Raw genomic sequence first — 27,870 nt, 5'->3', positions numbered from 1 at the left:
TCTAACGTGAATCCCTGAATCCTTAGGTATGTGAAGGTAGGAAACTGGATATACCATGATCTGTACTTCTCAACGAGCGTCGTTGCCTCCTTAGACAATCGTTTATTTATTTTGCCTTGCAGCAACCTTGTGATGTACATGGTGAAAGCATCGTTCACCCTTCTATAGTGTTCAATCTCATGCAGGTGGAGTTGCGGATAACACTCGTACACTCTATATTGTCCTGGTCTGTTCCCAACTTTGCCCTTGCATATCAATCCTTTGTATACAATATGTCTTGCAAGCATGTAGACTAGGTAGGAAGTCATGTAGAATGTCTTCGTTTTTTCCAAACCTCTAAACTGGATGTCTAGGTTGTCACTTATAATCTTCGTTGAGTTGATCATGACTGTTCCTCTTGCTATCTCTTCAATAAAATAATACATCCATGTCTCAAATAGTGCTCCTTGAGGTGCTCTCGTGACTCGGTTGAGTAGAAATATCAAATCCTTGTACTCCTCCTTGAAGTCTGAACATAGGAGTCTCTTGGGTAACCTAGAGTGGTGATGCCTTGTCTCAAGAACCCACTCGTTGTTGATAATTGTCAAACATGACTCCGATCTTCTTTCAAATTTAGTTTGAGCCTCTTCCTTGGTTCTCTCTTGCAAGTCCTAATATCTAGGGATTCCAAATGCCTCCTCAATAGACTCCTTAGCTAGGTATGCAAGCACCAACCCCTTAGGAACTAGTCTGTGGATCACAATGCTTCGCACACTAAACAATATTAGCCGCGAAGGATGATGAAAGGTGATTCTTCGTTCCAAACATTCTCTGCCTCATCCTCTTCATATCTAGGTACTCCATGTTGGTATCTCCGATCTTCTTCCATCGGGATGTTATCTGTGACTCCAGATAGTAACCTTCTTGCACAACTTTCAACTGAGTCTTTCTCACTGATATCCCTGCTTTAGACATAGCACCTATATGAAGCTGGAAGTCAATATCATGACAAAATAATTCTAATAATTCACTTTCAGAATTACCCTAAGTTCTGATTTTTCAAAATTTTCATATTTATGAGCTCAAAAATCAGAAATTTAAACAATAAGTAATGCGAATTCTGAAAAATGGGTGAAGTTCAATCATAATAAGGCATCTCGCCTCTCGTAAAACCTGATTTTCAGACTTAAAACTAGTGTGATTGCAATGTATAAGTCTGAAGACACCCCTGCAAACTCAGAAAATGGAGGATTTTGATGTCAAAATGTAGTTCAGGTCTGATTTTCTGAGTTTGGGGTCTGAAAACACCTCTGAAACTTAATCTTCAATGGCTGGGAACCCTCACAAACATGGCGCAACACCCCCACATAATATGATTTTGCCCAATAAGCTGAAAATCAAAGATGTCTTAGCATGCACAATGGATGGAACAATCTCCTAAGTCTGCAAAAAATAGCTGGAAACAATACAATGTGAGGTAATGCTGGCTGGGAGCAATGTTCTGACTGGGTAAAATGTGTCTCAGATTTGGCAATGAAGCCTGGGCCAGCAATGGAGCCTCAAATGATTTTGCAATCTCTTCCAATAATGGCGCCCTTTGATAACTTAGATAAAAAATCGTACCTCCCTTAGCAATGGCACACTTTGAATCAGCCTCTTCATATTAGGCACTGGACTGTGTCTTTTATTAATGTTTTTGCCTTAAAATGTCACCACACAGCCAATGTGGGATAAAAATTTGCCTTTACCAGCAAATAGGAAAATCGATATGCATTCAGATTCTAACACTTGGCACATTTCACCTTGCTTGATCATTAAATGTATCTGCTAGGGGAAAATCGATGCCAATTGGGACACATTTACCTTTAAAATTTCACTTGAATTTAATCTGCAGCCACTTGGGGAAATTCAAACTCCATTGGGACACATAATTTTCACTTAAACTCACCCCAGTTTGCAAATTATAACGTTGAGGGGAAAGTCGACCCTCATCTGAACAAGCAAATTTTATCACTTAGCTCATTTTCACTCACAAATCCTCTCCAGGGGAAAATCGATGGCCATTTGGACAAGCAAATTTGATCATTTCATGTAAAAATATCCCCTAGTGGAAATTTGCCCTTAATTGGGACTCAAATTCCCACTAAAAACTTATCAAATTCCATCAAAACATCCTCTAGGGGAAAATCGAACCCCATTTGGACATGTAAACTTAGTCATTTTCCACCAGTTTGTCCCCAGTGGAGAATCGACCTCCATCGGGACACATAAATTTGTCCATATTTCATTTTGTTTCACTCATTTCTCCTCTGGTGGAAATTTGAACTTCATTTGGACACTCAATTTGCATTAAAACTTAGTCATTTACCACCTAGTGGAAAAACGTGGGTCATCGGGATAGCTCTCATAGGCCTAGTGGAAAAACAACCTTCATCGGGACAACCTCAATGGAGATTGTTGGGTAAACATATATGGGATCGTTGATTGATGTATTTTATCAGAACTTGCTTCTCACATCTTATCTGTTTTGAACATTTGTTTTGCAAGGTTCTGTAGCATTATCTCTGAACTTCTTGATGTATAGACTTTTTGGAATTGTATTGTCAACGGATCCCTATATCTACTTTTGGGTATTAATCTATAGACTGTTTTACCATTCTAAAGTTTATTTATTTACCTGGCAATAAATTTCTATTTTTGCAACCAGTCATTCTAAGTTTACTATAAGTAGCAGAGCTATTTAGAAATCAAGATATTTTAGTGCGAGTGTAATAGGAATTTGATGTATGTGTGATAGCATCTAATGCAATGCAAAAGTCTAGGTAATGGTCTTTTCTATGTTTTACATGGGTTGTTGTAGTTCTGAGATGGATTATTGTGTCTATTGCATTGAATGTAAACTTTGATTTGTATGAAAATGTATATTTGGTTTTGTTGATGTTTTAATGAATACATCTCCTTCTTTGCTGTTCATGAATCTGCTGCCTAATCGAGTAGGCATTGGTCCACATTGGTGAAAGACCAAACATCCATTATTTAAACACCCTTCATCTATATTAGAAGTATGAGTAAATTAAATTAGATTAAAATTTTATGCATGCTTGTGATTTGTAGATGCAAACTATTGAAATAATCTCAAGCAAACCCAATTAGCTAAATCAATAGAGAATTATGTCATGCATGTTTGCACCTTGTTAGTGTTTATGAAATAATGAATGAAATCATTTTAAGTGTTTATAATATTGTTGCCATCTATAGGTACATGTGCAAGGTGTGCTATCATCTATATGAGAGGTTTTACGTAGCTAGTTAGTGTTTGACCTAGTGGCATTTATAGGGGTCAAGCATGCATTAGCCATAGCTGCCATCAGTTAAATCATGGTACATTTTGATTGGTTTAGAACCTTGTTAAGGATACCTTTGGGAATAACCTCCTAGGTCAAGTTGAGCTTGAAGTACAGGAAAGACTACTCTTGTTGATCGGTGTTTAACCTTCCCTAGTTTGTTGATAAAACTCCATTTTACCTTCTTGATGACAAATGCCTAGCCCCGAAGCCTTGAAGGTAATACGAGTTATAGTATTATGGAGCAGCAGTTTTGGGACTCAACACAATCAAAATAATTTCACGAACATAACTAAAAAGCAGAATTCAATCTGCCATTGTGAAACCATGAAATTTCAACTGAAACACCAAGATTCATAGAGATTTAAGGGTTTCGAAGATTTCTCTTGTGTTTTTAGAGGTTTCAAGGTATATATGTGATTTGATAATATAGCTAGTTAAGGCCTAGGAGCTACAAAAAGAGAAAAAAGCCTACATATTGGTAACAAACAGTACACTCGTTCTAGAAGAAAGCTTATCCTCCAACTACACAATAGAAAGGCCTTTGAAGCTTCCACCAAACAATAGACAAATCCGGCACAAAGCTCCAAACTAACCTATTTTTAATTTTATAACTAAGCATAATGCATACCACATAGAACCCAACCCCGATAACATATTATGGTACCTTATGCTCAAGGAAAAAAAAACCATCTTCCAACATAGAGAGGGGAGGCTAATTACAATAGTTTCCTTTGCACAAAATTATATATGAGTTACAGTTTTAGTAATAACCCTAGCGTAGAAGCAAATTGCATATGCTTCGAGGAGCCCCAATTAACCATATGAGATTTGTTAGGCATTCATTTTTGTTAGGCAAACCAATCTAAACCACCTACTAAAAACTCTTCATATCACAACAATAAAAAACAATAGAAATAGCCTCATAGATTGGAAATACCTTCAAACTTTTGGGGATATCCATGTCTTGTTGGAGATAGACCTAACAACACTTTGAAGCATGTAGATGGTCTAGTTGGTAGAAGAAAGTAGACATTGATAATAAAAAACAATAGAAATAGCCTCATAGATTGGAAATACCTTCAAACTTTTGGGGATATCCATGTCTTGTTGGAGATAGACCTAACAACACTTTGAAGCATGTAGATGGTCTAGTTGGTAGAAGAAAGTAGACATTGATAATATTATTGTGAATTAGGTAAGACTTGCTAGCAATTGACAACATGATAGTGTAGCTCAAGCTTTGGGCAGCATAAAAAGCATTTTGCCTAACCGCAAATATGCCTGTCGTAAAGTAGTAAATTTGCCATGGCCAAGTGAATGGCCACACATGGGTCCTTGTCAATCTTTTTGGCATTGTCCCAAATATGTAGAACCCATAACTTGAAGTTTAGGTGCTGAATGTATCAAAAAAGTAGTGAATCTGTCTATCATATCCTCACTTGACACTTTATGTTTTCTTTGGTTTATTTTCCCCCTCTACACTGGCACCATTGTTGGAGCCACGTCAATAAATTGCTTCTTGCCTTTCCTCTGTCATGTAGAAGATGCCATTGCAATGGGAGAAGTTTGACAACCAAAAAATGAAAGTGGAGAAAATGTAGGAAGAACAAGTTTGTATGGCCTGAGAACAATGATGATTTGCATCAACACTTCAAACAAGATGAAAAATTCTTGCAAGTACGGGCCATGAAGAAGTACGACCAACATAGGTGATAGTATGGCTAGCACAAAAGCTCCATCACTTCAAGACTTGGCTAAAAAGGAAACACATCGAACAACATCAAACACACTTTGCAATTAACACAAGAAAAGACAACAAATATACCTATTATCAACTAGAAGATTGAAAACTTTACTTGTAGGCACAATTGTGGCTCATGTACGAAAGCACCAATACCAGCTAGGGGGGGTTTCCATCCTTAAAAGTAGTATTTTCAAAAGGATATGAACATAGGTTCTCTCAAATGCAGTAGCAATTGTCATATCAAGTCTAACCTCAACAATGAGCTTTCAACCTTCTTTTCTAACATTTTGGAGGAAAAATAATAATAAAATAATAGTTTCCCTTTTTTCTCCACAAACTCTTTTTTGATTTAAAGAATTCATTATGTGCAAAAGATTCCCTTGTGCCTAGGCATCCTCTTGTAGGCACAACTTAATACACTTTTAAATAAATAATTATACTTAGTTGCCTTTTTAATATTTCCTCCTTAGGACAAGCTAAATTATAATAATATTAATACTTTAATAAATCACCCAAGATGTGGAATGGATCAAAATGATACAAATATGAAATTTTGAGCATACCAACATGTCACTAGGGACTTACGACAATGAGGTAAGGCAACTTGGCGACTACTTAAAAATAGCATGTTTATCCAAGAAGTTTGAAGAGCTTGCAAAAGGCTGGAATTGCATTTTGAAAGCATCATTAAGGTCAGCAAGATCATTTAAACTCATAACCATGAACAACACCACCACTTGAATAATCCTCTGGTCTCCAAGAACTTTTTGGAGTTCTCCCTTGGTCACCAATTAGCCTATGGGAAAATTTGAAAAATAGTCTAGTTTGTTCACAAACCAACTATGCTTGAAAAGGGGACATTTCAACATCAAGAACTCTAATTCTATGGCAGCCTTAATAGTGTGAAAGGTGGAAACAATACTTGAATGATTAGTTTCAAGCTTAGATAGTACACTTAATAGTAATTGAGAGAGCCCTTAATTTTGCAAATTTTCAATTCTATTATTAGAGACATACTGTGTGATGAAGTCTTAGATATTGTCAAAATTGCATGGATTTGGAATAATTATCCTTACTTTATGATGCCTAATCTTATTTGATTTTGCAAACAAATCTTGTATTGTATCCCATATAAGCTTAGTAGTATCCAATCCTTCAACATGAAAAATGAAAAGTTGGAGACACAACAAGACATAGCAAAACCAAAATGTTGATCACATTTGTTTAGCCATTTAATCTTTTAATCAGTTATGTTTTTCATGGCTAGGAGCAGGTCAATATTATGCTTGATTGTATGTAAATGTAACTCGCTAGTCAAACGAGTATTCAGAATTTCAGAGTTCCTAGAGCTCTTTGGACAGCTTGGCGAGAAATTTGTTTCTGAACCTGTTCAATTACTCTTTGCTGTTCAAAGTGAATGGTTTCATTCTTTAAATTTTCTAATTGTTTCAAATTATCAGAAGCAACATTGGTAAGATCCTCTCTTTCTTGTCCTATTTGAGAGTATCCATTTACCCAAATTTCGCGTGCTCGCATTTCGTCTTTCTTAGCTTCTATTTTTGTACCTCGTTGTGGCCATATCAACATATTAATCATTGCTTTTCATCCAAATGGTTGTTGGGTATTCAGATTAATAATGCTTGTTGTTTCATGGTGCAGAATTGAAAAGATAGAATATGAAAAACAAGTGCACACGCACCCCACAAAACCCCCATTATTACTTTATGAAAGAACCCCCCTAGGAAGTATAAGTTTGGCACTTTATAGTTATTGTTGTTTATAGCGCTTGGTCATAGTTTCACAAGAGTTTTACAGTTTACAAAATGACCAAATGCTGAAATTATAGTATTGACGCAAAATGAGAATACAAGGGAAGCACTATTGTGATGTATAAAACAAATAGACTTTCGCAGAAAAACTAACTCGAGAAGGAGATTGTATGAGCAAAAATAGGATATCGTAGTTCTCTGTAAGAGTCTACCCAGTTTGCCACTATTTTTTTGCACCTCTTTTCATCACTGTCAATTTGTCCAACAGTTCACAAGTCTGCTAATGGGTTGTCTCCTTGTGATTTGGTTGGTTTAAATGCATTCATGACACAATGTTCTCATAAAGGTTCATTCCAACAATATAATGTGACAGAACAAATGATATATATATTGACTGTGATTCTGATTACACAGTACTATCTGATCAGCAAATTCTGTGTACCTTCTGTTCGTTGCTGGGTTGTAAATGATTATATTTTTCTTACAATGTTTTAAAAAGACTCATCCATAGAATAAGTTAAGATACAATGAATGGATTAACACTTTCAGATAACTTTCAGACATTACATTACTGTCATGACAAAGTAATATTCTCCTACAGCCAATGTTGAAAATATAAAATATAGATTGCTACTGGAAAGGACAGATTACAAGAATTATGATTTAAAAACTCTAACCTTAATCATTTGCAGATCACTTACAGTGATGTAAACTGAGTCATACAGACTATATGATATGTTGGGATGATCAGAGTAAAGAAACACTTCCAACAGCTCTTCTAAACCCTCGCACACCTCATTCAACCTGTGGCTGCCTAGCAAATGAAGATTACTCACTGCTCAGAGGCTTAAATAGCCATCAACACATTCCTAGACACAACTCACGCCAATCCAGCAAATTAACCATAAGCCCAGCAAATGCACAGGTCTTCAAAACTTTGATCAGCAGGTAATCTTACAGCAAGCAATTTAAAAATTGTGCCCAGAAAGAGTCAAGACCTCAAATATCACCCACGTAGGAAGATGAATCAACCAGTAAATCCAAAGCTAGTGCCAAAGGAAAAGAATGAGTCGCATCAAGAAACCCTTTATACACTACAAGGAAAATTATTTCAAATACACCTTATGCCCATGTTAGCCAATGAATTCTTATGCCAAGATATGAAGAAATTTCCACGCCAAGAGTATATACCAAAACCATGCAAAGAGGGATTAATTCGATTATTAAGAAGAAGACACCAAAAATTTGCCCACAATATTTTCTGAAGCTGCAACCTTCTCTTGCTCTGAAACCTGATTTAATTCCTTAGTCAAGTATGAATTTCATTTTCCTTGATAGATATAAATCGGCCAACAACTTTAATTGACCCTTACAAAACTTGCAATTTCCTTTGCTTCTTATTTCTTTGTCTTTTCCTGTTTGTTCTTTTCTGAATTTTGTCTTTTTTTGTAATTTGTCTTCTTGTGCCAAAACAATCACCATGTGAGTTTTGTCTTTACCTGCAAGATGCCTTTCTGATTTTGTCTATAGTGCCCAAAACGAAGCTCTGAAACACGTCCTCTTTGTTATGTTTAATTTGTAAACTGGTCACGGTTTGGCAATTAAATCCAACAACATTCACATAATTATTTTATTTTTAAACCCTCTAGGAAACACACAAGCAACTCAAAATGATCTTTCACAATACTTAACTTGCAAACCTAGAAATACTGAACAACAACTATGAATCTCTTCAAATCTTCACGCACAATCTGTAGCCTTGAATGAGCTGCACCGAATTGACCAGGGAGGATCTCTCACCACCACAGCCGATCTTCTTTATCAGGGTTTCCATCCTCCAGAAGGTTGAAATGAACCAAGTTCGAATGCCAAACCCCAAGGGTTTTCACCAGAGAAAGTAATAAAGTCCAACATATTCAGAATGAAGGCTAAAATTCCAATATACAGTCTCAAGGAGAAATAAGGGCAGCAATAGATCAGGGCAACTTAGAAAATAATTAAATAATTATATTTGCCCTTTTTAATATTTCTTTTTCTCTCCTCAAGTGGTCGTTCACCCTTTTTGCTCATAAAATATCATTCAAATCTCTATTTGACGTCCGCTATTTCACTTAAGTGACAAAGGCACTTTATTAAAATACTTAAGTGAAATAATAAAATATTATTTCCCAGCCTTAGGAAATTCGCCAAATCCTGAAATTGATGAATTTGCACTCTGTAGCTGAGGGGAAACTAAGATTGAGACTAGTTATAGAAATAACACAATATAAATAGTAATATGCTAAAAATAGAAAGTCAGCGAAAACTCTGCCAATAGACCTTAATCCATCTAAATTCACTGGCAACATCAAAATACTCCTTAGAATTGGTTGACGCTACCCTTGAAAGTCATCATTAGGTGCACTACAAGAGAACCCAATAAAAGGGGCATTAGAGTTTGCCCTTCCCAAAGATTTCTTGTCGTCAAGCAATGCCAAAACAATCCAAGAATCTTTGATTGACCTAAACTGAAAGTAAGAGTGATCCTAGGGTCCCATGTAAGCCTAAGAGATCTGCAACACCATCTATTGAAGACATTGTCCTACAAGGTTAACAAACTAGAGTCCTCCTGAAAACCTTCTATAAGAAGTGCAATTAAATACTGCATGAACTTAGTCATCTCTTCAAGAAATTGCTCTTTGAAAGAATGAATTTGAAATACCATAAGGATAAACTCCACTAAGCCAACACTCGCTCCCTCATCTCAAACTGTTGAATTGTAAACCCATGAGATCCTAGGGTTTCAAATCAACCTCAAAAAGCAACCACCATGTTGACGCTGTGCTACTTTGATCATAACCGACAAACCATTGTGCCCAAAGTGCACTTTCCTCTTCTGGAACTTCAAAAAGTAATCATCATCAACATTCATACTGAAATAGCTGAGAGGGCTGAAATCAATACCATGAAATATGTCTTGCCAAAGCATTATAGAGAGGATCACATCAACAATCTCATTGCCAAACTTGATCCTAGGCAGCAGAAGAAACAATCCACTCAACTATGAAGTATAAATTTTATCATCTCCCCTTATGAAGTTCCAAACAAGAAACTGATCTATCACTGTCGAGGGACTTGGATAGAAGAAGTCAGCATAACCAAACTTAAATTTAGCTAACCAAGTAGTGCCTCTGTGGTTAACAATTGGAATCATATCACCGACACTTAACTTGCAAGTGTCAGGGTAAGAAACTTGAGTACACCAATAAACCCAATGCGCTGCAATCAACCAATCATCATCTAGAAGCATGCATACTAACACCATGAAACGACAACAGTGACCAAAACTCTCCCAACTGGAAGTGGAAATTAACTGAATTATACATAGAGGACCTCCCACAACTGGATGCACAAAAGCCTACAAGTGCTCAAAATCAAACTGCCTTAAGACTGAAGTCACCATAAACAATGTGAAAAAACTAAGACAGCTATAAATAATCTGAAATCTCACTGAATACATAGGAATCATGAGTAAGGAAGTAGCTGAAAAGTCATCTCCTATGATCAAATCATCTCTACCAACCAGCCTCAACCATAAAGTACTCAACTGCTGTTTTGAAGGAAATATCCAACACATCTACTGGTCAAGAATTGAATGATGAAGCAAAGCATGCGGAAACTCGTTGATTGGAGCCAACATTGAAAGTAAACTACCCAAGTTTACATCATAAACCTTCATAAGATGAACTCTCTGAGTTTGGAAGGTCCGATGTAAACAATAATCACTTCTCTTCATGAATGAAATCAGTGAAGTACAATCTGATTTCAACAGGTACAACACTCTACACCAAGGACAATAGCTGCACCAATGGAATCTCCAGTATTAGCATGAAAGTTGAGTGTCGCAATGCTCAAAAATGCCTTAGAAGTGGCTGGAAAGTACTTCCGAGAAATCTTCACCTGAAAACTCTCACTTCCTTGACCAAGAATAATGTGTTAGCTCCCCTGAATGAGAACAAACCATGTAGTGAAGTGACTGACCTGCAACCAATCAGCAAGCTCACAACGGAAAATCTAAGTTATTCTTTGCCAAAGAACAGTCTCAAGAGTATCCATTTGATCAATGCTCCAATCATTACTTAGAAATTTAGAATCTCTCTCAATTCCACCTGTAGATGAACCAATGGAATCACATAATGGCTGGTAAAAAAAAGAACATTGTTATTAACACTGAAAGCTTGATCCTTATCCCTCCAAAAAGTATTCTTATAATTCCTAATAAGCTTCATCAAACCTTGTTGAAGATCCCAAGCATAGATAACCAACCAAGAACGATTTTCAACATATCTAGAAAGATACACATCATAACTCCAAGTGCCATAAAAAAAAAAATGCCATACTCAACATGGAAGTTCATGACCTTTTTGGTAATCTCTTGTAACCCATCCATGAAAGCATCAACAACTGAAGTGCAAGGAGCAATTGTTATCTTCAAAACCATTTTCCAAAGAAAGAGTAGTATAATATATAACATCGCTCAATCCAAAGGATGGATTTTCAAACATGTAGATGTCATGTTTAAATCCTTCTTTCTCTAGTGCTACATAAATATCAACTTGTAACCACCTTTCCTTGTTGCTGTTCTGAAAATCCCAGCGAGCTCGAAAACATTGATTAGAAACCATTCAGAATCAGAAATGAAGAAGTCTCTATGAATCAATTCATTCCATGAAGGTATTGGATCTCCTAGTGTCATAACACTTACCATGCAATATTCGTTTGTCTCCTTAGCACATTTCATATCCAGTGGTCTACTAGGAGGGTAACCAATTACCACATAATGTGAACTAAGATCAACACCAAGCTGGAAACCACACTCCATCTTAAGTCCTGGATCCCACCCCTTTCTATTTTCACCATGTGCAACGCTACAACCAATAGTTGCTTCATCTCCCAACTTGGCACGAAAGTCTTCTAGGCTGTCCCTAATCTCCTATGCCTCTCTGCTATGAAGATACTCAACAACAAGATGTGGATCAACAATCTCACGAAGGCTTTGCTTAGAATCAACTCCAAGCAATGATAAATCAGTTTTTGTTTCAAGATCATCATCAAAATCATCAATGCCATCTTCCTTGCATGCATTATGCTAAAAAACCAGAACATCATCACAATCAAAAGGAAATTCATCTTGTGTAGGATCCTCATTATACATAGGTGCCAACAAACCAGGATCCCATGTGCCAAAGCACTCATTGCTTCGTTAAGAAAAAATATGATCATTGTGCTCCTCATGGGTGGTTGCCTCAGTGAATGAGTCACTCCCAAACTCACCAACACTGATGTCTTCATAAACACTCCTCTGCCACGGTTGAGTACGAACATCCAACTGGTATCCATCTGAACCAACATCACTAGTAACATTGTAGGATATGCTGAAACCTTCAAATGACCTGGATCTTATACAATACATGCTACACAGTAGCCTAGAATCTTTCTCAATCCATGCCTCACTAGGAAAGGATGATCGGATGTCTAGGCAAAGTGATTGATTTTGAGTGAATGAATGGCTGATACTGGGGTTGAATTTTGCTGAATTAGCAAAAAGAGATCATAAATGTGCATTTGAATCCTATGTTAGCTGGTTTCTTGACGTGCAATTTGGACAAAACAAAAGGCTATCCTTACTATTTTGAACCTTTTTGACACAATGGTGAGGTCAAAAATATTACCATTCAACAGTAATCATCTCTGCTAAAAATACTCCTAGCCCTAGTTCTCTTGACATAGAATATGAACTAAACTAGGACAGTATGGCTTTGATACCGTGCTATGTTTTTCTATAAACAAAGAAAACCAAGACCTAATACCTAGAAAATAAGTAAAACATTATTTATATTGAAGAATCGAAAATCAATTAGGTAGAATAAGGCCATTTCATTAATCAAGTTGCCAATACATTTATGAAAAATGCAAGGTGAAAGGAGGTGCATACCTTATCCAATAGAAAGTGTAACTCCCAAATCTCCAAAAGAGGAAAGGGTAACTCTCATGGAAGAGTGTAAAATCTCTCACCCTGTGACTCATTTTACCTAGCCTAGGCATGCTAAACTAGGTGTAGGGAAGTACATGATAAACTAATTAAAATGATAAAAACCTACACCAACAGTGAATATGCAAATTGTGACCATTTGTTCCAATGTTTCCAAAGCAGCAAATTTTTGAAAGACTCTTCAAATATTTCTGGATTTGATGATGAGATGATGGATGATTTAAATTAGTAGAAAAAATCAAGTACCTAAAGTGCAAAGCATATAGAGCTGTCGAAAAAGTCTGCTAGTGATGGGGACAAGTTGACATTGCTAAAATTTAAACTAAAACGTTGCCCTGAAAACTTTAAAATTGGAGAATTCATATAAATGTTTTAGATCAAGGGGCATGCTTCTTATTATGTTCGTAGGTATCTATTACATAAATGATGTTCATGTTTCATGAAGCATAACCTCAAGTACCACTTCAATAATCTTTTGAGAAATCTTGTTAGTTTTAATTTTTAAATTGCATTTATTGTTGTGATGTTTTCTCTGTTATCAATGCTTCCATTGGTTTGGTATGACTTGAGAATGGTATTGATTGCATTTCTTATTTTTTTAATGTACACTTTGCTGAAGCTACATAGAATAGGATTAGATATATATTCTGAAGTAATTGTGTGCTTTGAAATGTTTGGGTAAATTATTTGTATCTTTTGGCTATTATTTCAGGTCCGTTTGGTAGCATCTGTTCCAGGGTATCATCAAGGTCCTAAGATGAAAAAGTGGGGGCATATGAAGATACGAACAATCCTGCAAGAGCAATTTTTTGAAAAAGAATTCCAGGGTTCCCCTCTTGTCTATCAGGTAGAAGCTATACTTAGTTTATCTTTTAAGATGAAATATTAGGGAATGATTGATTCAATTTTATTTTGTTTTTCATTGAGATGATTTATTTGCATATATAGTTGACACAGTTAGAGATAGCTACATTATATTACAAAATACACTAAGGGATGTCATTGATGGAGCACTTGTTTGGTGTCAAATGGAGGATGAATAAAGAAAGACAATGATGCAAATCTATGTATTAGATAACATTGTAACAAAGCAAGCTAATTCATGTATGCATTAAATTGAAGAAAGGTGATAAGGAACCCATAGAAATAGCCAAGGGATATTGTGCTATAAGTTGGTTTATGGAACATCATGCAGCTTTATAAACTTAGATTTGTGGGACTGGCATGTTATTGATTTTTCAATCATCTAGTTTTGTCACATATATCTAGAATGCCCATTGCCACTGTTATATGGGCAATTCATATTTCAAGGAGTAAATTGTAATTGCTCATTGAAAAATGTTTAGTTTTACTTTGCCCTATGAATACACAACAAAATAGTGTACTTATGAAAAATAGTGAAAAGTATTTGTGAGAAACTGTTAATATGAATTGTGTTTAACACATAGAAACGGGACTCGGACTCGGCTCGGACTCGGCAAGGCCGACCCGGACTCGGACTCGGGACTTGGACTCGGGACTCAGAGTCAGACTCGGCTTTAGACTAGGCTGGACTCGGGAAAGTGAAAAACTCAAGAAATTTAGAGATTTTTAAAGATTTAAAACTTGTTTCATACACCCTTTATTGAATACACCTTAAGGATACAATAACATCATCAAACTCGGCTCATTTGATTACATACACAAGTATACATCAATCACATAAGCATAAACGCAAATTGTAGTTGAAGGAAATAACAAACATAGATATATAAATATTGTCAAATGTATACGATATTACAAAACTCATGGAATATAAAATCCATGTCATCATATGATCATCATCAAATGCTGCATACAAATACCAAAGGTAAATACAACTACAAGCCTATGGCTCAGAGGAGCCTGCACCCTCCGACTTCGGCCCTGACCCCCTGCGAAGGCGTCTAAGGTAGGTCTTGGATGATTCGACAACCGTAGCTGCTCCCCGTGACACGATGCCATGCTTACCAACATCAGGAACATCTGTGTCACTATCTGCCTTTGAATCTCCGGTCTCTGCTCGTGCTCTCCGCTCCTCCTCTGCCATGGCTACAGTCTCAGCCTCTATATCTACCTGGTCGATCCAATCAGTGTCAGACTCGGAGGTTAAATTTTCCCTACTTCTATTGATGCAGTTTCCCCCCATATTTTTTGACGGGGGTTTGGGGGCAACGCCCCTTGTGCGCTCCCTATCGCGATACAGGGAGGGGTCGAGGGGCAGCGCCCCGTGAGGCCAAAAAGACTTTTATTATTTAATAAAGGCGCCGGGTGTTATTTTTCTATTGGCTGACATGTTGTAACCCTATTTTTTCTCATTTTCAAGCAGAGACAACGCCCCGCGAGGCGTAAAAGACTTTTATTATTTAATAAAGGCGTCTGGTGTTATTTTTCTATTGGCTGACATGTTGTAACCTAATTTTTCTCATTCTCAGGCAGAGGTTGTAGTGAACAAAGACGAGATCATTCATTTAAAAAAACTTTTTAAAATGTTTTTTTTTGTCATTTTATTTAACCCAGCCGGCAGCCGAGTTTCAAGCACTAGACTCGCCGAGTTTGGCGATTTTAGGCCAAACTCGCCAACTCGGTGAGTCTGGTGAGTTCGCCCCTCGGACTCGGACGAGTCCGAGTCCGAGTTCTCTAGACTCGGGGGGCATAAATCGTACTTGGACTCGCCGGGTTTGGCGAGTCTTGGGTGATTTTCCGATCTATGGTTTAACTTTAACATGCATCATACATAGAATTGGAGGAGATGGTTGTCTTGTACACAGTATTTGAGGAAATGCTTGGCTCAAGTTTTGAAAGGCAGTGCAAATGGAACACAAATCTATTGTTTGTAGAGGTATTCCATTCAAATAGTCGAAGTATCATATGGAAGCAGTTTCTATTGCTCTAGGACTTCACATTGAACCATCCTTTTGGGAAATATTCCTAGAATTTGTAGGGATTTGAGACGGGGACAAAAAAATCTCCCAGTCATTCTCCCTCCTAAAAACGAAAATGATGGACATTCATGTACTACTTTTAGACATCCATAAGAACTTGGCATATCTCGCTGCATTTGGGGACATTTTTAACAAAATTGGAGATGTTGAATGATTTGTATATTGTGTAGGGAATGTCCCTTGCAAGTCTTTGGGTTCCTATTAGAGCAGAATGTTTATTAGGGGCCACACTTATTTAAACTGGTCCCAACAATATTAATAAGGCCTTCTTGATATAAGTTTCAGTCTTGTATATTACAGAATTATAACCCTTACTTAAACATGAGTGGATCAATTAATTAATAACTTAATATAAAAGATTATTATATTAGTTATTAAATATATATCTTGATGAAAAGGTATAACCACCAAACTATAGCAGGGGGTTGCATTAGCCTATATTTAAAGAAATTTTGAGTGTGGAAAAATATATAATTGAATTTATGGTATGGTATTTGACAAAAATATGCAAGAGGAAGTTGAGGCCTGCATTTGGAAGGAGGAGAGGAGAGATTGGAAGCCAAGTCCTAGAGTTTGTTGGTCAGACAATGTGAACTTTCTCAATGAAAAGGATGATGTTTTTGTGGGGTTTTTGACCTGAAGGTTTTTCCCATGTAATGTTTATGTTTTGTGCATTCTTGATATTGCTTTTGCAATGTTCACAAAAAAATAATTAAATTGTTTCATTGCTAAACCAATTATCTTGTGTTTTCTAAAAGTTCATTTTCTACTATATCTCAAGGCCATGAGTTGGCATGTGCTTGTGCCAAAGACTTCGACCTTGTGAAGAGGGCAATCAGCCTAGAATATAACAATATCATTGGTAAATTTAATGCAGATTCCATGGGAATATTTATCTCATAAATAAATATGGATAAATTTGAAAATGCATGGAACAAAATTGTTGAAAATAATAGCTAGCTCGGATACCTGATTATTGCATTCTAAATGCAAATGTATTATCTCTTATGTAAATTGAATTTTCTTGGGCTGGACCCAAACATGTAACGTGGAGGAAACTAATTGTAACTTTGGGCTGGACCCAAACTTGTAACGTGAAGGCAATAAATGAAAATAAATCAATTAACTAAATGCAAGCCGACTTGAGGGCTGGTGCCAAAGATGGGATATAAATATAACAGCAAATGAAGTCATTACACAATCATCATCTCATGCAAATGTTATCTGCTCTCCAAGCAGCGATCTCTCCTTCACTCATGCGAATCTATACAAGGCTATTGTGCGAACTCATCAAGGTTGATTGTGTGTGGCGAAGTTGTCAAAGATCCTCATGCGAATTTGATAAGGACTCCTATTGTGCGAATCTGATCTTAGACATCTGCTGCTGATTCTCTGAGCCATCTGCTGTTGATAAGGGGCTACAATCTTCATTGATATATTTAACAGCAATATGAGATAAGTTTATTGCTTTGTAATTGCCTACATTTGAGATAATACATATTGTATTTGAGGCTGGGTTTTTCACCTCCAAGAGGGAGGTTCTCCCAGGGTATTGGTGTCTTTTGTCTTGTGTTTTATTGCTGTTACTGTTCATTCACAGTCTGATTATAATCTAATTGCTTAAATTAACATCTGATTGCCTAAAACTAACATGGTATCAGAGCTCTAGGTTCATTCTAAATAATCAGATTATTAGTTGTCCTTCACTTTCAGTTTGCTGTTTTAGTTTTGCAAGATGGTTACAGGTCTGAAAGGAGAGGACAGACTTGAAGGTGCCCTCAATTTTACATCATGGAAGGTTCGTGTCCTCCTTGCTCTTGAAGAATTAGAGCTGTTATAGTGTGTGGAAGACAAGGATCTGACTGAACCTACGGATCCGAAAGAACTAAAGCAATTCAAGAAGAATGTTCTCAAGGCAAAGAAGTTCCTGCATTTGGAAGGAGGAGAGGAGAGATTGGAAGCCAAGGCCTAGAGTTTGTTGGTCAGACAATGTGAACTTTCTCAATGAAAAGGATGATGTTTTTGTGGGGTTTTTGACCTGAAGGTTTTTCCCACGTAATGTTTATGTTGTGTATTCTTGATATTGCTTTTCTAGTTTTTTTATTGTTTTTGCAATGTTCACAAACAAATAATTAAATTGTTTCATTGCTAAACCAATTATCTTGTGTTTTCTAAAAGTTCATTTTCTATTATATCTCAAGGCCATGAGTTGGCATGTTCTTGTGCCAAAGACTTCGACCTTGTGAAGAGGGAAATCAGCATAGAATTTAACAATATCATTGGTAAATTTGATGCAGATTCCATGGGAATATTTATCTCATAAATAAATATGGATAAATTCGAAAATGCATGGAACAAAATCCTCCATGAATTTGAAAATCAAGTAGGAAAACATTGAACAAAAGAGACAAAGAGGCCCAATTGTTTGCCAAAGGTTAGTGAAATAATTTCAATAAAGAACTATGTTACCCCAAGTTTCCGGGATGGGGACAGCAAGGGACGGCTATATAAAAAATATAAAGAAAATTTAAAATATATAGGGAAATTTTAAATGTTGATATGAAAAATAGATAAAAAATGTATATACACATTATATTCATATGAAAACATGAATAAAGCAGGTATACGTACATTATAGAACTTTAACATACCACATTTGACATTTGTGTTCAAAATTCATTGTCAATACTCAATATGCATTCATAATTCAGAATTCATTGTCAATACTCAATATGCTTTCATAATTGAAAATTCATTGTCAATATGCCAGCACTTGTTTGCATGTAGTTCATTGTTTCTTTCTGGTTTTAGGATATTTTGTTAGTCTTCCATTACTATTATGACCTACAGCCGCTCTTTATGCACTACAAAGTTTTGGGTGTTTGTGAAATTCATTACAAAGCTGTTATTCATATTTCTGAGTGTATTTGGCTATGATTCAGACCGGTTTACCTTTCGTATCAGTGAAAAGTCCAATATTGCAGACCTGCAACCACTTTTGTGCGCACTACCGAGTTCTAAGTGTTTGTGAAATTTATTACCATGCTGCTGCTCATTATTTCTAAGTGATTTTGGAAGTAATTCAAACATGTTTACCTGTCATATTAGTGAATATTCAGTTTTACAGACTTATAATAAAATTAAAAAACATTATTTTTGAGCATTTCAGTCTTTGTTTTTTCTTTTAAATGTGCTGGGAAAAGGGGGACGGCTGGCCGTCCCCGGGACGGTTAGCGGACGTCACGGATGCCCCCAACCATATTGGGGATGGGGGTACATCCCCTTTGAGAATCACTGTCGTCCCCAAGTTTCTGGGACGTTTCCCACATATTTTGCAATTTTGGGGATGGCAGGGGGACGTCCCCTGGCTGTGCCCAAGTCCCCGAAACGTCCCCGGTATGGGGGTGGGGGATTTTAGCCCGGGGACGCATCCCCGGGTAACATAGATAAAGAACTCTCTTCAATGATCACTTTTCTCAACTGAGCAATAGGACAAAAATATGTAAGAACATTCTGGCCTTGGGTGTTTTACATCATAAATTTCATTTGCAAAGCTAAAATCTACTTTGTTGGGGGCATTTGATTAATGAGTACATTAATAGATAGTTGTGGAAGTGTGAGGAAACCAAGGAATTTCTTATGATGTCGTATTTGGTCTATGTTTTGGTGAAAATTAGATCCTTTGATAGTTTGACGAAGGTGGATGTATGCAATATTATTTGGGTCTATAGACACAACTCATAGTTGGAATATAGTGAGTCTTATAAGCACTACATAGAGTGAGATATGCTTTCTAGGGAGTGGACCAATGGATTTGGGATCCAAAAGTTAGTAAAGGAGAAATTTAGAGAGTGACAAATTCTAAATCATGGAAATATTGATTAGTTGTTTGATATATCCAAGAATTTTTAGAGGGGAAAAAAGAGGCAATTTAAGATTGACATATTGATGGCTGAGAATGAATACATCTTAGAGGTCCATGTCATCCAAATGAGTACCCTTCTATTGGAAGAGATTGCATAGGTTCAAAGTTCATTGATAACTTCTAGGAAATGGAAAGTATACAAGATGTTGTTGCTCTAGTAGGCTTACTAGTTGAAGTTTTAGAGTTGCTATTTCTGGCTACTGTTATTTTTAAAATATGGCTATTCTTTGATGAATTTCTAGAAGGTCCATTTTGATAGTTGATGTTTTCAGCTGAAATCTATTTGGAGATTCTTTGTTTTAGATGTGGTTTTAGACAATTTAGTATTTAGAAGTTGCTTTGTGTGCAAGCATTCTATTTTCAGAATAGGACTTTAGTAGTTTATTTTGTATTGATCTTGAATAAACTGCATTGCATGAGGTTGCAGGACTTTGTAGACACTTTGTTAGTGTTTTCGTTTATCTCTTTTATGACAACACAAAATTGAAAAGTGTGTGATAGAATTGTTCTAGAAATTATAAGGGGAAGCTCCGTAAGACATAACTGAGCCTAAAATAAATACAATTTACATGTGTGCGCACTATACAAATTATCCCTTGATGTTTGTATTGAATATAAATATCTACTATGTTTTTGCCCTAGATGTAGTAACAAACTATCAAGAGTCGAGTATATCAATATTTTCAGATTTAAGGATTGATCACCCAAACATGAATACATAGAACTTCCTAGTAGTAAAATCCGAGGCTAAAATTTAGCTGTCGTGTCCCTTTTTAGGTACATTCCAACATTTTTGGAAACTCTTCTTGGAGTGTGTCAGCTTGATCAAAAAGGTATTTTGACAGTGTCAAAGAGTTCTTGGAGCCGAGATTAGTACAATGACACTTTCAATGTGTGGATTTGATGTTCTTGGAACATTCCACACTTCCTAGAAAATATCATCATGGGAAGGTCCCAATCTTCATAAATACTAATATCCTATGCACTTAAGGTGTTCGTGGTGTGGTAAAAAATTCAAAATTCATATTTGGGCTTTTTTTAATATTTTCCGTAACTTTGGTGGTTGTGTGAAAAATAATTAAATTATTAAATGATCTAATATTTAAGCTGTCAAAAAGTTAAAAATTGAAACACATTATATTTAATTCTTTAAAATGGTAATTAATTGAGTTGGAGGAAAAAGGTGAATATATATTTAAAAGTAATTTTAATTACTTTTAGGGTTTGATGGAAAATGATTAAAAAATGATTTTTGGGAAAAGAATTCATTCTATTCGTTACTATTTTCTTACCAATTTCTACAAACTCTTGTTTGGAAAGCTTTGGTTTAGCCTTAACCTAAGGATGAAAACCCTTTACGTTTGTTTAGGAATTGGAAGACTAAAACCTTTAGGTTCTCATGGTTGGTTTCATATAGGAGTCAAATTTGTGCTTACAGTGAATTATTGCTTTTTATAGGTCCCAACTATAGGTTACAAAAATTATTATGCAATAAATTAGTGCAAATTTGAGATTGGAGTTTGTTCTGATATTGTCTACTGCAAATTTCAAAATAACTATATAATAAATAATTCTAGTTTGGATATTGAAATTTATTCTTATTTTATTGTTAGCCTTGGCAAAACTAGCTGTACCATATTCGAATTTCTAAGTTGGCCATACAATTTTAAAGCTCTCCAATGATGGTTTAGAAGAAAAAAGGTGAATTGTTGAGTACTTATATTGCTATTAGGATTCTTAAAAAATCCAACTACACCTTGATATAAGGCAGTGTCAAGTCTAGAAGAATGACATGGGTGTTCAAAGAGGGATGACAATTGTTGTGATGGAATAAGATGGATCAAATGTAGCCTCCACTCTTTTATGTGGTTGAAAAGGTTAAGAGGGGGAGGACATGTCATTCCATGAGGGGTGTGGGACATTTAGGAGGAGGATAGCAACTTGAAAAAGGCTAGTACAATAGATGAAAAGGGTTCACAACATATTAAAAGATCGTAGTTTATGTTTTCTGTCCACCACTTTCTAGTGGGCCCATCAATTAGTTTGTAAATGAATAATTAAGGATAAGGGTGCTTCTAGCTGTTTGATTAACTTGGTAGAATCAAAAGGAAAAATCAAAGATCTTTTAAAATTAGGTTTTGTGTTTTAATTTGTTTTAGTAAATATTATGAGAAATACAAAATATTTTGTGAATGTTTTATTCACTATTATTGGCTGCAATAAAAAATTCACTTTGTAGGAGCTCAGACTGCGCTCTAATACCATGTAGAAGTTGATGATCAACCACAAGAGCCAAGGTTCATTTGCAAGCAAAATGCTTATCACACAAAAGAGATCAAGCAAAGATTGTATGCTCTATAACAACCAGAGAATTCTGTATTATTGCACAAAACAATATTGGAGATACAATTACAATGAATGAATGAATCCTAGATAGCCAACCGTCACACCATGTCATTTATAAATTGAGTGGTGCTGCTCTTTTTGAAAACCTTCAAATGGTGCCAAATTGGCTAGACAATGGATTGGGGAGTTGTAAGGGAATTCATACTCTTCAATAATCAATGATAACTCTTTGAATACAGTTGGATATTTAAGTGGTATTGATCTCCAGAACTCATTGCCATTGTTGGAATTCCTATCCGATAAAGTTGACATTCTCCAAGAACATTAGAACTTTCTAATAATGTTTAATGGACCAAGTACCAAGATCCCAAATCAATCTAGGAGGTTTGTGAGTCCTTTATGATGTACTATGTCGCATTACACATTCAAAATCAACCTCCTTTGTTGTTCTTGCTAAAAGTGCAACAATCTTTGGCAAGAATTCTGTAAACTCTCTAGAAAACTGCTTTGCTGTACCATGTTTCTATTGCACCACTCTAATAAAATCTTGGAAGTTTGTGCAATTATTCTTTCTTTCACTATAAAAAGTCCTGCATGATGGTCACAATTGTGTTTATATCTGCTATCCGATGTTCTTCTCAAAGATGAACTATTAAAATCCACAACACATACTTTGCAAGATGATCTTCATAAATGATGTTGTAGACTATTCCTTCCGTGATATGACAGAAATCAGCTTGTGTGCTAGATGATAATAAATCTAGACAGCCATAAATCACTTGGTTTTCCGTCCAAACTGAGACTATGTTGGCTGAAATATTCATTCTCTTCAGCTGAAAACATTTTACAACATTCTCCAATAAAAAGGGATTAGACTTGTGGTTGCTCAAGTCAGAAATTTTCAACTTATAATCCGATTTTATCAAGTTTAGCAACCTGTTAAAAGAATAGCAGCTGCAAAAGTTAAATCTTCTTGCACTATCAAGAAGTACAAGCATTCTAATGACTGAAAATACTTTTGTTAAGGCTAAAACTCCATCCCTGAGAATTACCAACTGACAAATGCTCCATTTCCTGATTAAAACTACTTGCCAATCTATTTGTAAGTAAACAAACAAAATCATGTGATGGCTGATTGGAAAGATGGCAGCAGCACTGAAATTGAAATTTTGATCCTTAATCCCCCTTGGTATATTCCTTCTATCATCATTAATCTCTAACAATTTGTGTTGTTGATCTATTGTAGACATACTCAACAAAGAAGTAGCTCCATCATGCTTATGTTGTGCTACTCTAATATTCATGTGAGCTTCAACTAGAGATCTTCCAATGGTGCTTGAGGTTTCTTCGCTAGGAACATTACTTTCATACCTTAAGCTATAACCATAAAGATGATCAAATTGTTCACCATTAGTCGATATCCAAAAACTGACAAGCTGAAAACCACATCTGGTGTCAGTAATAGTATCTATCTCATGCCTGGAAACTTCACCTGGATTCCGTATCTTGTTATTGTCACTAAGTTATAGAATCAAGAAGTGTCTGAGCATTCATCACAAAATGTGGATTATCAAAAGGTAATTCTAGATCCATTTCAAAGAGTAAACTATCATAGGATTGGAAGTGTTTTCCATCCTCTTGTTTAAACCATTTATCTTGCTGCCCCAACTTTGTACCTGCAAACTCAACAAACTCTTCTAAATCAACAAAGCAACTTTTCTCACCATGCAGCAAAGTTTCTGATCTGTCTTCATTTGTAGGAACAATATCATCTTCAAAATTAGCTACCTCTTTGATTGTTGTCTTGCAAACTCTTTGTGTAGATGGTATGACAAATTTTTGCTCAGATGATGAGTCATCAACAAATTCCATACCCTCATTTGACTTATCGCTAGTTGCTGATTTAGCAAACTCCAAAACAGAATATCCTTCAATCTCAGCAGTCATGAAAACTCATGTACTCCTCTCTTATGGTTTCATCTCATGATATATAAATTTTGTTTTTGTCATTTTATGTTGAATTTAAGTAAATATTATTTGAGTAATGATCTGCAAAATATTTTGTAAATATTTTATTCACTATTATTGGCTGCAGGAATAAATTCAAACAGTATTTTTTTAAATATTGTATTTCCACAACTTTTGAGAGAAGGGATATTTCATCAGCTAGAAATAAATTTTAAATTGAAAAATACTAATGGAGGTTATCTATTGGCTAAATCAGAGACTACTACATCAGTGTAAATAGAGGAAATGTTATAATATATATAAATGTGTGTGTGTGTTTATATACTTCTGCGGAAGTACTGCAATTTTGAGAATAAGGATATTTCATTAGCTAGAAATAAAGTTTAAGCTGAAAAATACTAATGGATGTTATCTAGTGGCTAAATCACAGATCACTACATCAGTGTAAATAGAGGAAATGGATTGATAAATAAACATCACATGATTCCATGAAATCAATTGCTAAAGGAACAAAGAAAGTTATTTCTTTAATGAACAATATCAACGCAACGTCTGACAAAGCCACTCAATTCAATTGGCTTGACGTAGTTACAAACACAACATGAATGATGAATGATCTCAACATAAGCTTCTATATAAGCTTGGCAATAAATGGAAATTCAATATAATATTTGTTGCTAAGTTAATATTGTATTGAATATTTTCATTAGTTTGGCGTTACTTTGTGAAGAAAGATTAAGTTGCGCGACAGATTCTTTGGAAATACTAAAATAAGGTCATTTAGTGCAATTAATTTTCCCAGCTTGTGATATTATGGTTTGAACATTTTATATTCCAAATCAGAGACTTTAAAGATTTATTTATATGCTGGGCTCAAGATTTAAAATATTGGGTCAGCAAAAGCTAAGAAACTTAGGTGCTTATCATTCTTGGTGGCGTGAATAAATCCTTTGGGTAAATTGTGAATTATATTCATTGGTGCAGCTCTTACTGAAGATTTCATAATCAGAATATTGTGAGAAGCGATTATCACTTCTAAATGGATGTGAGAATATTTATGGTTGAGGGAGTCTCCTAGTTTTGGCGCAGCTATTTCCATCAAACCCATGGAAGCTATCACACCACTTCAGACCTATGTTACCCCGAGTTTCCGGGACGGGGGGACAGGGGGATGGGGAAATGGATTTCCGGGAAGCTTTTTTTTTCCCGGAGAAGGGGATGGCAGGAGACATTATATATATATAGGGAAATCTGAAATTTTAAATATTTCATAAATTATATATTTATGTAACATTGTAACACAGTAAACATTCATCATAGCAACATAATAACATTTATAAATCAGAATCTAGATTCTAAATCTAAAATCATTGAATCAATGATCATTCATCGAATCATCATAGAACTAAGAACATAGCATCAAATGAATCAAATCGAATCATCATAGAATAAGAATATAGGATAGCATCATGATCATATGAATCGAATGAGAGTTCAAATTTCAATTCCATACATTCATAGATATAATTCATTGAAACAATGAAAAGTATCACTATCAAGTATCATATCGCTTCCATTGATTAATATCGATATTAAAATTTAATTTAATAATTTAATAATTAAATTATTAATTCCATTGATTATCGCTGCACTTCGATATTAAAAATATTGCTGTTTTAATATAAAAAATAGATTTTATAAAATAATTTGTTTTTTAATGCTTCCTGCTGCTGGAAACTGTCGTCCGTCCCTGGGACGGTTAGGGGATGGCTTGGTTGTCCGCAGCCGTCTAGGGGATGGTCGATGGTCTCCGACGACATCATTGACTGTTTCTGAGTTTCCGAGATGGTTTCCGAAAATTTTGCTTGATTGGGGATGGCTTGGAAACGTTTCCGCTCGTCCCCCTGTCCTTGAAACCATTTCCGTTTCTGAAACATGTGCCTTTAGGGTGGAAATGTTTTTCCGGTTAACACTGCTTCAGACAGTTTCGACTTTATTCAAAACTGAGGCACGGGTGTATAATATCATTGCTAGATATGTTGGGCAGTTCTATTATAGATTGAAGATATATTACTCAACAAATTTATTCTGCATCGTGGCATGAGACAATAACTGCTGACTGTAGCGTGAGGCTTACTCCTACATTTCTGCATGAGGCTTCCTTGCAGTTGGAATGATTGCCACTTGAGTTTGTTTTGGAGAAGTCACTATTGTAGCTGCATTGTTTCCTTGAACCAAATGTGGCGTTCATAAAAAAGTTCATAGCTACCTCAGAGGGAATAGGATTTCTTTGGTTCATTTCGTGAGCGATTCACAAGGTTGCCAGAGTTGACATAAGTTCTGGCTGCTGCGTGAGAAATAAGGGAATTGAATATAAGAGCTGTAGTGGACATGTGAGTTGGACAAATCTTTGAGGAGAGACATTTCAATCACCTTTCCATGACAGATTGGAATAGCAACAGCTGGAGCAGATTGAGGTTTGATTTCAACAAGCTTTGGGCAATTCATGAGTTTCTACACCTTCAGAACCTGTCCGAGTATAGGGAAGATTATAGTCAGTAGGTCTGAAGAGTTTTCAGTGCATATTCTTTTCTAGAAGTCATTGCTGGGCATTGTATGCAGGTCTGAACTAATAAATATCATTATTCTGTAATCTGAATTGTTCCGAGTATTCATGATATAGAATGCTTTGTTATCTTTTTCATGAAACTCTCTGCACTTGTTTGATGAATAATGATTTCATAATGGAAAGATTGCTTTACATTCATGGAATTGAATACATAAACATGCAACAAACATTATATATCAGTTAGTTGCCTCAAACTGGAAATAAGAAAGACATTATTGATGTAAGTCATGTTAACCTTCCAAATGCAATACACAAATCTGCAAACTGTTTGACAAAAAATCTAAGAAGGAAAAGTGAAAATTTGGGTTAAATCCGGAGGAGATTTTAAAATCTATGGTCACCTTTTGATGTTAAACAACAAATGTCATGCCATATGGGCAATTATAATGTCTCTATTGATAACCATAATTTAGTGTCATGAATATAATTCACTAACATTTTTTAGCATTATTGTCTTAATTCTTCAAGAGTGTCTTCATGTAGTATCCAATTTGTTCTATTGTGTGCTCAACTACAGTGTACTACACCTATTTATGTTCATAAAGAATGAAGATTTTTATTAATGTAGTAGATGGAAAAAGACATTGAAATTGTTTGCAATGGGCCTAGATATTGAGTAGATCTCCACTGTTTTCTTGGATTTGATAAACATTGAAATATGGGAGCCATTGACTCTTTAAGGTGTTTAGACTTTTAGAGTGTGCCAACTGTGAAAGACTACATGAAGAGAAAATGCAGCACAATTTTTTTGACATATGAAGTAGATTGTGAAACATGTATATGCATTAATAGGAGTAACAATATCATCAATGTCCTTTTGGATAATTTCAGAGATGATAACATTATACAATAATCTATTTATATTAATTACAGTAATGATTTTGAATTGAATTTGGTCAATTAAACAAGTATAGAACATGGTCCAGAAAATATGAATCCAAATTAGGCTACCAAAAGTAAGATGATGTAATCTTATGCAAAGGGAATCCTATGGAATTCATTTTCCATCAAATTCCAAGCTAAAAACTATGCTCTAGTAATTTGAAGTTGCATATACCTTATTTTCAGGATTTTCTGTTTTGGGTTGTAAATATGTATGCTTATTGCAAAAAAGTACTTTGTATGAACTCCTAGAGAAGCATCCATAGTCAATTTTAAATTTGAGATTC

General features: G+C 35.5%; 1 protein-coding gene across 2 annotated transcripts in view; it reads left to right on the top strand.

Annotated features, from left to right (window-relative positions):
- LOC131045353 (tyrosyl-DNA phosphodiesterase 1) overlaps positions 1 to 27,870 on the top strand; it is a 264,425-nt gene that overhangs the window by 89,948 nt on the left and 146,607 nt on the right. For both annotated transcript variants that reach the window (XM_057978942.2, XM_057978941.2), the window contains exon 9: positions 13,583 to 13,717. In XM_057978942.2, the coding sequence (XP_057834925.2) occupies positions 13,583 to 13,717 (135 nt within the window). The remainder of the gene's footprint in view (positions 1 to 13,582; positions 13,718 to 27,870) is intronic.

The sequence above is a fragment of the Cryptomeria japonica genome, chromosome 8, assembly GCF_030272615.1.
Source record: "Cryptomeria japonica chromosome 8, Sugi_1.0, whole genome shotgun sequence".
NCBI classification, from domain to species: Eukaryota; Viridiplantae; Streptophyta; class Pinopsida; order Cupressales; family Cupressaceae; genus Cryptomeria; species Cryptomeria japonica.
Note: the sequence above shows the minus strand (reverse complement) of the source record. Positions and strands in the feature narration are given on the sequence as shown.